The 12,056-nt window shown below is 34.2% G+C and overlaps 1 protein-coding gene and 1 pseudogene across 5 annotated transcripts in view; both read left to right on the top strand.

The window, feature by feature from the left end:
- ZC2HC1A (zinc finger C2HC-type containing 1A) overlaps positions 1-12,056 on the top strand; it is a 64,457-nt gene that overhangs the window by 19,633 nt on the left and 32,768 nt on the right. For all 5 annotated transcript variants that reach the window (XR_012514112.1, XR_012514111.1, XM_010350900.2 and 2 more), the window contains exons 4-6: positions 1,843-1,984; positions 4,368-4,516; positions 11,883-11,982. Coding sequence is in view for 3 of the 5 variants with exons in the window: in XM_010350900.2 (XP_010349202.1) it covers positions 1,843-1,984; positions 4,368-4,516; positions 11,883-11,982 (391 nt within the window). In the remaining 2 variants the exon portion in view is untranslated. The remainder of the gene's footprint in view (positions 1-1,842; positions 1,985-4,367; positions 4,517-11,882; positions 11,983-12,056) is intronic.
- On the top strand, positions 4,523-11,876 carry LOC141581464 (RNA binding motif protein, X-linked-like-1; annotated as a pseudogene).

The raw sequence follows: 12,056 nt of genomic DNA, 5'->3' as shown, positions 1-12,056 counted from the left end.
CCTGGAAAACTCAAGAGAATGAAGTGAGAAATTACTAAAAACAATAGGAATAAAAGGAAGTAATGCTGTAAGATTGCTATGCAAAAATTGCTACACTTCATCTACTCAACAGACAGGCTCTTGAGGCAACAATGAGGAAAGGACCTTCTGTAGAAGAACAATATAAAATATGAAATATTTAGGAATAAACTTTATAATAAAGATACAAGACTTCCACAAAGAAAAAAGAATACTGCTGAAAGATGCAAATGGACTCTTTTTCAAATGAAAATATATCTCATGTTTTTGTAGAGGTAGACTCAACCTACTAAAAAATTTTAAGTTTGTCAGGTTGTTTATAAATGTGATTCTTAATTTTTAAAAATTTTACAAATTGATTCAAAATGTTATATGGAAAAAATTATATACATGAATAACTAGAAAAAGATTGAAAAAGCTTAATAAAATTGGATTACCCTATCAGGTATTAAAATATAAAGGTCTCAGTATTGAAAATACTGGTGCTAACACAGGATTATCAGAACCATGGAACAGAAGAGAAAGTTCAGTAATAGGCCCAAATTCAGAAGGGAATTTAGTATATGATAAAGTCATTATTTCAATTCTGTTGGGGGTGGGGGTGGGGTGAATCGAAGTATAGGACAACTGCATAGCCATGTTAAAAAAAAAAGGAAAATTTGATTCAGTTTGCTACTCCATACAACAGAATAAATTCCACATGCATAAAATATTTTAAAAATTTTAATTGACAGTGAAAGTTGTAGAAGTAAACATGGGAAAAATTTATTTTTCCTTGGTATGAGGTTGGGCCTGGCTAATGCAGATCCAGAGACCATAAAAGATCAGTAAATTAAACTGTAATTAAAAAATAATTATTCATATTACAAGATGACCCATAAACAAGGTCAAAAGACAGCTTGTTGGTGGGAGGGAGGGAATAGTTTCCTATAAAAAAAATAAAAGTAGAAATTTTTGCATAAAAAGCCAATAACTCAACAAGTTGACCAGGAATATAAACAGTCCTCAGAAAAAGCAATATATTAAATGGTTCTTAACAATGTAAAAAGGTGCTCACTCTCAATCATTATAAGAGAAAATCCAATTAAATCCACAGAGTGAGGACTATTTTTCATATTTCTAATCAGTTCAAATCCCAAATAATAGATAATATACTCTGTTGAAGGATCTGTGGGAAAACAGGGAAATACACTGTCTTAGTCTCTTTTCTGCTGCTATAATAGGAGACCACAAACTGGGTAATTTATAAAGAAAAGAAATGTATTTCTCACAGTTCTGGAGGCTGGGAAGTCCAGGACCATAGTGCTGGCATCTGGTGAGGGCCTTCTTACTATATAATCTCATGAGAGCAGGCATGCATGTGAGACAGAGAAAATGGGAGCCAAACTTACTCTTTTATCAGGAGCCCACTCCCACAATAACTAATCTACTACTGGGATAATGCCATTAATCCATCATGAGGGTGGAGCCATAATGACTTAATCACCTTTCACATGTCCCACCTCATACTACTGTTATAATAGCAATTATATTTTAACATGAGTTTTGGAGGGAACATTCAACCACAGCAACAGTATTAGTTGGAGAATAAATAGATGTAACACCTACAGAAGCCACTTTAGCAGTGTCTTTTGCAGTGAGAATTACATTAAGAAATTGAATATAAAATTGCAATGCAGTTGCATAAAGTTTCTTTTAAAATTATAAATTTGGGAAGGATATCATTTAAGGACTCCTGATATGAGAACATTTAAAATGATATGGCATTTTCTGATTTTTTATTTCAATATACTAAAAAGATACTGTTTCTTGATTTACTTATAGCCAGAACCACCAAAGAAACCATCTAATTGGAGAAGAAAACATGAAGAATTCATTGCCACCATAAGAGCAGCTAAAGGCCTTGATCAGGCCCTCAAAGAGGGTGGCAAACTTCCTCCCCCTCCTCCACCTTCTTATGATCCTGGTATATGGAATATTGTTGACCGAAATGTTCATATGGAAATAAGATAATGATAGAGTTTTTATAAATTTTAACTTGTTAAGCTTAACTTACAATCATGGAGTCTCATAAAGTATAATTTTTAAATGTTTTGGTATAAAACAGTGGTGGTAATCTAGGCATGTAGGCTTATAAGGACATTAATTTGGAACATAGAAGTGTATTGTGTTTTTATTTTAATACTTTTTTTAAATACAAGGCATTATAATATTTAAAAAATATTATAGTAACTATTAAATGTGAGCACTCCAGGAAATATTTTAGCCATGCTCACTGCAGATTGAAATGTAGTCATTGAATAGGAGTCATATAATTATGTTGCCTGGTTCCTTGATATCTTCTCATTGTGGGATTGGTGAAAAACTTATAATTTTTCTAAAATGTATAATTCATGTGGCTAGACTACATTTGTGCCTGAAATTTGTATGTTGTTAATTTTTTTTTTATTGAGCAGATAAAAGTTGCTTGATTCATTGTTACCAAAAGCAAAGCAAGATTTTTGCAACCCTGTATGAGATACTGAGATACATAAAGACTTAAGGTGACAGAGTTGACACTTTTGACATTTGTTATTAGAGCAGCCTAAAGAGGTTGTTAATTTAACAGGTTAGCCACATTAATATTATGTTAGTACTCTAGATTGGGATTTATTTTTTAGCAAATAGAAAGTTCTTTAGCAAATCTAGATATGATCATTTTTGGCATTTTATTATAGAAGAGAGATTAGCAAACTTTCTATAAAGGACTGGATAGTAAGTATCTTAGGTTTTGTATGCCATAGGTTTCTGTTGCAACAAATAAGCCATAGACAATATATAAATGAATGAATATGGCTGTGTTTCCATGAAACTACATTTACAAAGAGAGGCAACTGGCAGGCTGGATTTGGCTCATGGGTCATACTTTTCAAAACCCTGTTCTAGAGTTTTAGTAATTAACTTATATGAGTGAATGTTTCTGAGATTCTTCAACTGATCCTGGGTCTTTTTTAATACTACCTTTATTTTCTTTACCAACTTTAGTTTTCTCTCTGCTTTGGAGGTATTTAGATATTGTGTCGTACTCTATATAGCGGCATTTCTCATGTCTAATATTTCTCATTTCTCATGTCAGAGAGCGAGAGGGTACCAGTTCTTCAGGATCAGTTGGGCTGTAGAAGTTTTTTTTAATCTCGTGGACCTGACAAAAACAACTTATTTCATTGTTATTAGAGGTTTTAGACCTACTCCAGCAGTAAGCACAACAAATTTCTGAGCTGCAGATGAATGTAAATTCTAAAGAGCAAACTCTCTGTCAAAAAGTAAACCGGTTAAAATAAATTAAGATTATTTTTTGATACTACTAAATTTTTACATTTATTCCCAGTGTCTCATTTACTTATTTTACAATGCTACAATATATGGTTCTGGGTTAATTTAGAAAGAAGTTTAATTTACAGTATGCTTTACATTTTGGGAAGATATTTTATCTTGGAAACATTTGCTGTTTCTTAAATTTGAATGATGTCAGTTAGATATATTTTAATCACTTCTTCCATCTGTTGGGACTTTGAAGAGAAAATGCCACTTTAAAGATGAGTAAACTATTTCTTGAGAGTTTTCCATTAGATGAAATAAAAAATTTTAATAGATAAGCTCATATTTTAAAATATATATATATATATATTATTTTTTTTGAGACGGAATTTCGCTCTTGTTACCCAGGCTGGAGTGCAATGGTGCGATCTCGGCTCACCGCAACCTCTGCCTCCTGGGTTCAGGCAATTCTCCTGCCTCAGCCTCCTGAATAGCTGGGATTACAGGCACACGCCACCATGCCCAGCTAATTTTTTGTATTTTTAGTAGAGACGGGGTTTCACTGTGTTGACCAGGATGGTCTCGATTCTTAATCTTGTGATCCACCCGCCTCGGCCTCCCAAAGTGCTGGGATTACAGGCTTGAGCCACCGTGCCCAACCCTTAAAATGTATTTTAATGTCATGTGTTATTACTTTCTAACTAGTCTGCTACATAAAATATCTTTTATAAATGAAAACATAGAGGCAAAAAGAAGTAACATTTTTTTTCTGTTATTCTTTTGTACTAAGGATTTATCTTTTGTTCTTTTTCCTTCACAAATTTGATTCAAAGCTAGGAAAAAAAATTGGGATTCATCATGTACTAGCAGACTTTTTTTTTTCTTTGCTAAGTTTAGACAAGTCAAGCTAGGTAGTTACAAGGATATGGGAGTTTTTGCTTATCAGACGTTATTGCTTATATTTCTTGAATGACTGCATAAAAACTTACGATTTTTTAATGTCTGTTTCAAGTACTATGCTATTAATCTGTTTCTGTTTTTATCTGTTATAGATTATATTCAGTGTCCATATTGTCAGAGGAGATTTAATGAAAATGCAGCTGATAGACATATAAATTTCTGTAAAGAACAGGCAGCACGTATTAGTAATAAAGGCAAATATTCTACAGATACCAAAGGAAAACCAATGTCTCGGACACAGGTGATAAGCTCAGTTTTAATAATTGCTATGAATAAGAAACTGGCTCATTGATATTTAATAGAATTTTGTTTATGCTTTTCATGACATTAGACTTTTTCTCACCTGATATATATATATAAAACACTTTGTGTGTGTGTGTGTGTGTGTGTGTATAATGTTTTTAGATTATATTCTTGGTCTTTTCTCTGATATATATTAAGAATATTTTCTCCCATTCTGTGACTTGGCTTTTCATTTTCTTAAGGGTGTCTTTTGAAAAGCAAAAGTTTTAAAATTTGATTAAGTCCAATTTATTAATTCTTTATGATTTATGTTCCCTATGTTGTATCAAAGAAATCTTTGCCTATACAAGGATTGCAAAGATTTTTCTGCCATGTCTTCTAGAAGTCTTATGCTTTTAGCTCTTATGTCTGTAAATCATTTCAGGCTAATATTTGTGTATATGTAAAGTAAGGGGCAGTTTTCCTTTTGTTGTCTATGTATATATTCTATTCTTTTAGTGTGATTTATTTAAAGGACTTTTCTTTCCCCAATGAATTGCCTAGGCATCTTGGATGAAAATCAGTTGAATAAAAATGTGTGGATTTATTTCAGGACATGATATTCTGTTCCATTGATTTATATCCCTGTCCTTCAGTCAATACTGCATTATCAGTGTACTGAATAGCGTACCTTAATAAGTCTTAAAATCAAGTTGTCTAAATTTTTCTACTTGAATTCCTTTTAAAATTTGCTTTGGCTGTTCTTGATTTACATTTACATATATGTTTTATAATTGACTTGTCATCTACAAAAAATGACTTCTAGTATTTGACTGAGCTATTTTTTTATTTATGAGACAAGAATGAGACTCTTCTCACTCTGTCGCCTGGACTTGTGTGATCTCAGCCCACTGCAACCTCCACTTCCTGGGTTCAAGTGATTCTTCTGCCTCAGCCTCCCGAGTAGCTGGGATTGCAGGCACGTGCCACAATGTGCAGCTAAGTTTTTGTATTTTTATTAGAGACAGGGTTTCACTATTTTGGCCAGGCTGGTCTTGAACTCCTGACCTTGTGATTCCCCCTTCTCAGCCTCCCAAAGTGCTGGGATTATAGGTGTGAGCCACCAAGCCTGGCCTTTGACTAAGATTATATTAAATTCATAAATCAATTTGGGGAGAATTAACATTGTAACAATATTGAATTGTTCACTTGAACTTGTTATATATTCTGATCATTTAGGTTTTCTTTATCAGTGTTTTGTAGTTTACATTATATAGGTCGTACACATATTTTGTTAGATTTTTCTAAGTATATCATGTATTTGAATGATCTTATAAATGGAATTTTATTTTATTTCATTTTTAGTTGTTTTTTGCTTGTTTAGAAAAACTGAGGATTTTTGTATATTAATTTTGTACCTTGCTATTTTGTTAAATTCATTTACTAATAATAGCCTTCTTGTAGATTTCTTAGGACTTTTCTACATATACCGTCACTTTAACTGTAAATCAGGACAGTTTTATTTTCTTCCCTCCAACATTTTTGGCTTTTATTTTTGTGTGTGTGTGATTTACTACACAGGCTAGACTAATGTTGAATAGAGGTGATGAGAGTGGACCTCCTTGCCTTGTTTTTCTGTTCTTAGGTGAAAAGCATTGTTTTTTACCATTGTGTATGATGTTCCATCAGTTACTGAGGGAAATATGTTAAAATTATGACTTTTTTACATTTCTCTTTAGTTTTGCCAGCTTTTGATTCAAAATTTTGAATTTCTCTTACTGTTTGCATATGTGTTTATGAGTTGTTATGTCTTCCCCATATATTGACCCTTTTATCATTATGAAGTGTTCCTTTTTGTCTGTGGCAGTATTCTTCATGTTGCAATTTCATGTGATAAGAATATAGCCATTTTAGCATATTTATGCTCCCTTCTTTTCTTTCTGTTCTTTTACATTTGTGTTTTTTGCATTGCTATAATTGGTTCTTGTATTTCTTTTTTTAAAATTGAATGTGGTAACGTAATCTTGTCAGTTGAAATGCTTGTCACTTACATTTGATACGGTTATTGATTTGGTTATGTTTAGGTCTGTAATCTGTTTTCTCTTTTTGTAAAAAATTCATTGCTGCTCGTTTCTCAGTAGTGCTAGTGGCTTTGTGGTTCGGTCCTCGGACCTGGCAGTTGCCACTGGTGCTGAGCTACTAGCAAGCCCTATTGGTCAGCTCGTTGGAGCTTGAACTCATTATCACTCCTCCAACTCACTAGCAAAAAAAAAAAAAAGATGGTTGAAGCGCATCACCCAGGAAAGCGCTTCATTGGTGGGCTTAATATGGAAACAAATGAGAAAGCTCTTGAAGCAATATTTGGCTAATATAAATGAATAGTAAAATACTCTTGATGAAAGACCGTAAAACCAACAAATGAAGAGGATTTGCTTTTATCACTTTTGAAAACCCAGAAGGCGCTAAGGATGCAGCCAGAGACATGAATGTAAAGTCATTAGATGGAAAAGCCATCAAGATGGAACAAGCCACCAAACCATCATTTGAAAGTGGTAGAAGTGGATTGCCTCTACCTCCAAAAAGTAGAGGCCGTCCAAGGTCTTAGAAGTGGAAGTGGAGGAACCACAGGACCTCCGACATGGGGGAGGACACATGGATGACAGTGGCAATTCCATGAATTTTAATAAGAGTTCTTCCAGGGGACCACTCCCAGTAAAAAGAGGACCACCACCAAGAAGTAGAGGTCCTCCTCCTAAGAGATCTGCACCTTCAGGACCAGTTCACAGCAGTGGTGGAATGGGAGGAAAAGCTCCTGTATCGTGTGGAAGAGATAGTTACAGAGGTCCATCTTGAAGGGAACCGCTGCCTTCTCGTAGAGATGTTTATTTGTCCCCAAGAGATGATGGGTATTCTACTATAGAAAGCTATTCAAGCAGAGGTTACCCAAGTTCTCCTGATACAACAGATTATGTACTACCACCACGAGATTATACTTACTGTGATTATGGTCATTCCAGTTTACACGGTGACTAGCCATCAAGAGACTATAGAGATAGAGATGGATATGGTCATTATCATGACTATTCAGATCATCCAAGTGGAGGTTCCTAGAGAGATTCACATGAGAATTATGGTAATTCAACCCCCAATAGGAAGACCCATGCCATCTTATGGTGGAAGGAGTCACTATGATGATTTCAGCAGCTCACGTGACATGTATGGTAGAAGTCAAGACACTTAAGCAGCTGAAGTTATCTCTACTCAAATGGTCATGGTTGGGTTGACACACAAGAAAAAGAGGGCTTCCCTCTTCTGTGAAAAAGGGGGTACCCTCCTCCCCAAGATTCCTACAGTAGTTCAAGCCATGGATCACCAAGAGGTGGTGGCCCTGGAGGAAGCCAATCTGATAGAGGAGGAGGCAGAAACAGTTACTAGAAACAAACATAACTTTGGACCAAATCCCAGTTCAAAGAAACAAAAAGTTTAAACTATTCTGTCATAACTACCCAAGGACTACTAAAAGGATAAATTGTGTTACCTTTTTTTTTTGGACACAGTCTCGCTCTGTCACCCAGGCTGGAATGCAGTGGTGCAATCTCAGCTTACTGCAACCTCGACCTTATGGTTTCAAGCTATTCTCCTGCCTCAGCCACCCAAGCAACTGGGATTACAGGTGCCCGTCACCACGCCCGGCTAATTTTTTTGCATTTTTGCTAGAGATGGGGTTTCATCATCTTGCCCAGACTGGTATTGAACTCCTGACTTCGTGATCCACCTGCCTCGTGATCAAAGGGCTAGGATTACAGGTGTGAGCCACCTCACCTGGCCTGTGTTACCTTTTTAAAATAAGTTCCCCTCTGTAATTTTTATGTTCTTGTGAGGAAAAAAGTAAAACGTGTTTAATTTTATTTGGCTTTATGACATTGCTTTTCAACAAGCAAATGTTAAATGTGTTGAGACTTCTTGTACTAGGGTTGTAACTTTCCAAGTAAAAGTGTCCCTAAAGGCCACTTCCTATCTGATTTTTCCCAGTAAATGAGACAAGCGATTCCAAGATCTTCCATAAAACATCTAGCCACCTAAAATAGAGAGATGAATCATTCTGCCTATACAAACAAACTAGCTATTAGATGGGGGTTGGGATATGCTACTCATAAAATTTCAGGGTATCTTCCAGCTGAAATATCAGTGTTCTCATTATGAGAAACCTGAAATCAGATGCCTGTGTAAGGAAAGTGCAATTCACCCTGTAAACTCAAAAAAGCAAATGGATAATGCTGGTCATTCTGCCTTTCTGACATTTTCTTGGGAGTCGGCAAGAAAGAATCCCTATTCCCCTCTCCCAATAGGACCATTTAAGTGTGTGTTAAACAACTACAGAATACTAAATAAAAAGTTGGCCAAAAACAAGGTGCAAAGGTGCTCGTTCTTACTGTTTGCAACTCAGTAGTGTCTCAGTTTCAAAGGAATAGCTTGATTGCAAAGAAGAAAATAGGTAAGCAATGAAGTTATCTCCAACTTACTAAAGGCTTATGACATACTAAAAGTAAATCTATCAGCATTCGTCAGATTTAAAGCATCAAATGCCTGTGAAACAGCGAAGATGGTAAGCAAAGCAAACTAGTTTTTCCATCTAAATAGAAATTGAACACTTCCTTCCTCATAGTACAATGAAACATACTGTACCTCATAGCAATGGAAATGCCTTCTAGATTTAAAAAAAAAACCAAAAAAAAAAAAAAACAACAACAACTTTTGGAAAAAACAAATATTCAACAGCATATTAGAAGTCCTCCAAATTCAACACTTGGATTTTTTTTTTTTTTAAGCATGTGCGACACCTAAAGCCTTTAATAATAGAGCTGTTATTTACCAGTAGAGATCTGGGGCTTGGGAGAGGGTATTTTTTCAAAGTCCATTTTTGATGAAGACCTTTAAACATGTTTCATATGTTTTAACATTTTTTTTTTCAAATCAGTCCTTTAGTCAGCATAGGAAATGGCTTAAGTTTGTGTTCCCTCTTTTTCCTCTGTAAACCATTGTAAACTTGACATTTGGTTGGATGCCTGACTTATTTTTAGTCTATGAAACTACACTGTATGGAGAAAATCTTTTGCAAGTGGTCTTTAAAAAGCAAAACCTGAGGCAGCATGACCCAGGTCCAGCCATGAAGTTGAAAAAGATGCTTTTGAATATAGTAAACTTGAAGCCCTCCAACTAAAAATCTTTATATTGCACTTATTCCTTCAAATAAGTTTTGTTGGTTTAACTAAAGGATTTAATGTGACAGTGCACCATTGAAACAGAATGATAATCCGTAAGCCATGCAACTTAACCATTTAAGCCATTCCAGTTCATCCCAAGCCAGTGAATCTTCCACCACTTAAGAGAAGTAGTAGAACATAAAATGTATTAAGCTGCAAGTCTGAACTTGCCTTTTCTTTCTGGAAAAGAGGGTAGTAATAAGTTTTAAAGAATTTCCTTAAGAAAGATAACTAGTCTTCATTTATTTAACTTTTGCAGATTGAGAATTATGCTCATTATGGTGGTGAGGCACTGATTTATTCAGTTTTAGAGAAATGTAATACCTAAGTATTTGTAAGCCATTAAATTGTTAATTTCTATTAGGCATATAAAAATCTTTAGTCTTCAGTATGTAATGCCACCAGGAACCCTTCTGCCTATGTCCTGCCTGAAGACTTGACCTCTCAGTGTGTAATAGGCCACATCAGCATACTTTGTTTATGCTAATCCTTTTGCCCCTTTTTGATTACTTGCATAATTTTAGTGGATCAGCAGTCCTGTTTCCTAATCTAATCTTATTAATTGTGTTTTTTTATACATACCTCTGATAGTTTGACAAACTTTGTTAGATCTTATTTTCCCTGTTGCTATAATTTTAAGTCTTTTAAAATGTCTTTATTTATTTATTTTTAGTGGCCCAGATGCCTTTTTAAACCAGGAGCATCTCTAATGTTTTAAAAAATGAGTATCATTATATGGTTCATCTCCTGAAGTCTCATAGATATTTGTTAATTTGAAAGACATTTACCAAAGGTTTTGATTTTCTATTTTGCAGGTGCTGGTATAGTTGTGCAAAATATGCATGCTACTTTTTTGTGTGTGACCCTTTATCAAGATTTAATTTTTTTTTAATTCACATACTGAGTTAGTTATAATGTTTGATTTCAAAATTGGTTTTAGTCTGCTATTTTTGGTAGTAGTGCATCTTAAATTTTATATTGATTATTGGTTATAAAATATGATTTGCATTTTGAAAATGATATTTAAAATTAATTTTCACATGAAATCTTGATACCTTATTGTGCTAAATTCCAAGCACATATGCAAGTATGATTTTCACCTTATGGTTGAAGCACTGGGCTAGAACCAGCATGAGTGTTAAATTCCTGCTCTACTGTGAAATTGGGGCCTAACTCTAGGCAAGTTCATTTCGTTCTGTTTAAGCAGGTGATCAATAAGATACTTTTATACAGGGAAATGAGCAAAATTTGACTCAAAAAGAGAAAATAAAATTAATAGTGATGTCTCTTTAGAAGAGTAGAGAAATGTAAAAATCCAAGATAAGCTGAAATATCCAATCTTATGTCAATCCATACTCCATTAATTTAAGATGGTCTGGTGAGAATAGAGGGGCCATAATTAGCTCTTTTTCTTCATGTTGGGGAAATCCATAAGGCAGCTCTTATAAAACTTGACCAAGTAGAGGGTAATATTATGAATTTTTATCAATAGGAAATATGGCTGAATTATATATATGGAATATAAAACCACATCCAGGAACATGTAAAAATCTTGACCTTTAAAGCTGCACCATCAAGTGAGCTTCACTAGTGTTTCTAAGGTTTTCTACTAATGTTTGTTTGGTGTTTAAAATCTTAACTTGAGGAAGTATTTTCCATTAAACCTTTTTTTCTATCTCCTGTGAACTGGAAATTTTACTCTTAGTTTGTTTTAGCAGTAGAATATCTGAGAGGGAGTCTGTTTTGAAAAACCTTTGAGGTGACATATTTTAATCTCTACTTCCTCAATTTGTATAATTCAGTAACTAATAAAAAGACTGTTCATTTAAGGGAATGAGAGCTGTTTCTTTCCAATTTTTTTTTTTTTTTTTAGTGTGGTATAATACATGTAACATAAACTTTACCATCTTTGCCATTTTTAAGTATATAATTCAGTATATACTTACAAGTGTATTAATACATTAATGATGTACAACCATCATCACGATTCATCTCCATAATTCTTTTCATCTTGTAAGACTGAAATTCTAAACCCAAAGAATCTTAACTTTTGAACCACTACTTTACAATTCATAATCAAAAAGTGATGCTGACCAAAAAAATTTTTTTTCCTTATTTTAGTATAAGCCACCTGCACTTAAAAAGTCAAATTCTCCTGGAACTGCATCATCAGGATCTTCACGATTACCGCAGCCAAGTGGTACTAGCAAAACTGTTGCAGGTAATGACAGCCATAAAGTAAATTGATTTGTTTTTAAACCATGTTGGCACAGAAGGAAATAAAGATAGTGTTCT

The sequence above is a fragment of the Saimiri boliviensis genome, chromosome 15 (assembly GCF_048565385.1).
Source record: "Saimiri boliviensis isolate mSaiBol1 chromosome 15, mSaiBol1.pri, whole genome shotgun sequence".
NCBI lineage: Eukaryota > Metazoa > Chordata > Mammalia > Primates > Cebidae > Saimiri > Saimiri boliviensis.
The sequence above is the reverse complement of the archived record's forward strand: the minus strand, read 5'-3'. Positions and strand labels throughout refer to the sequence as shown.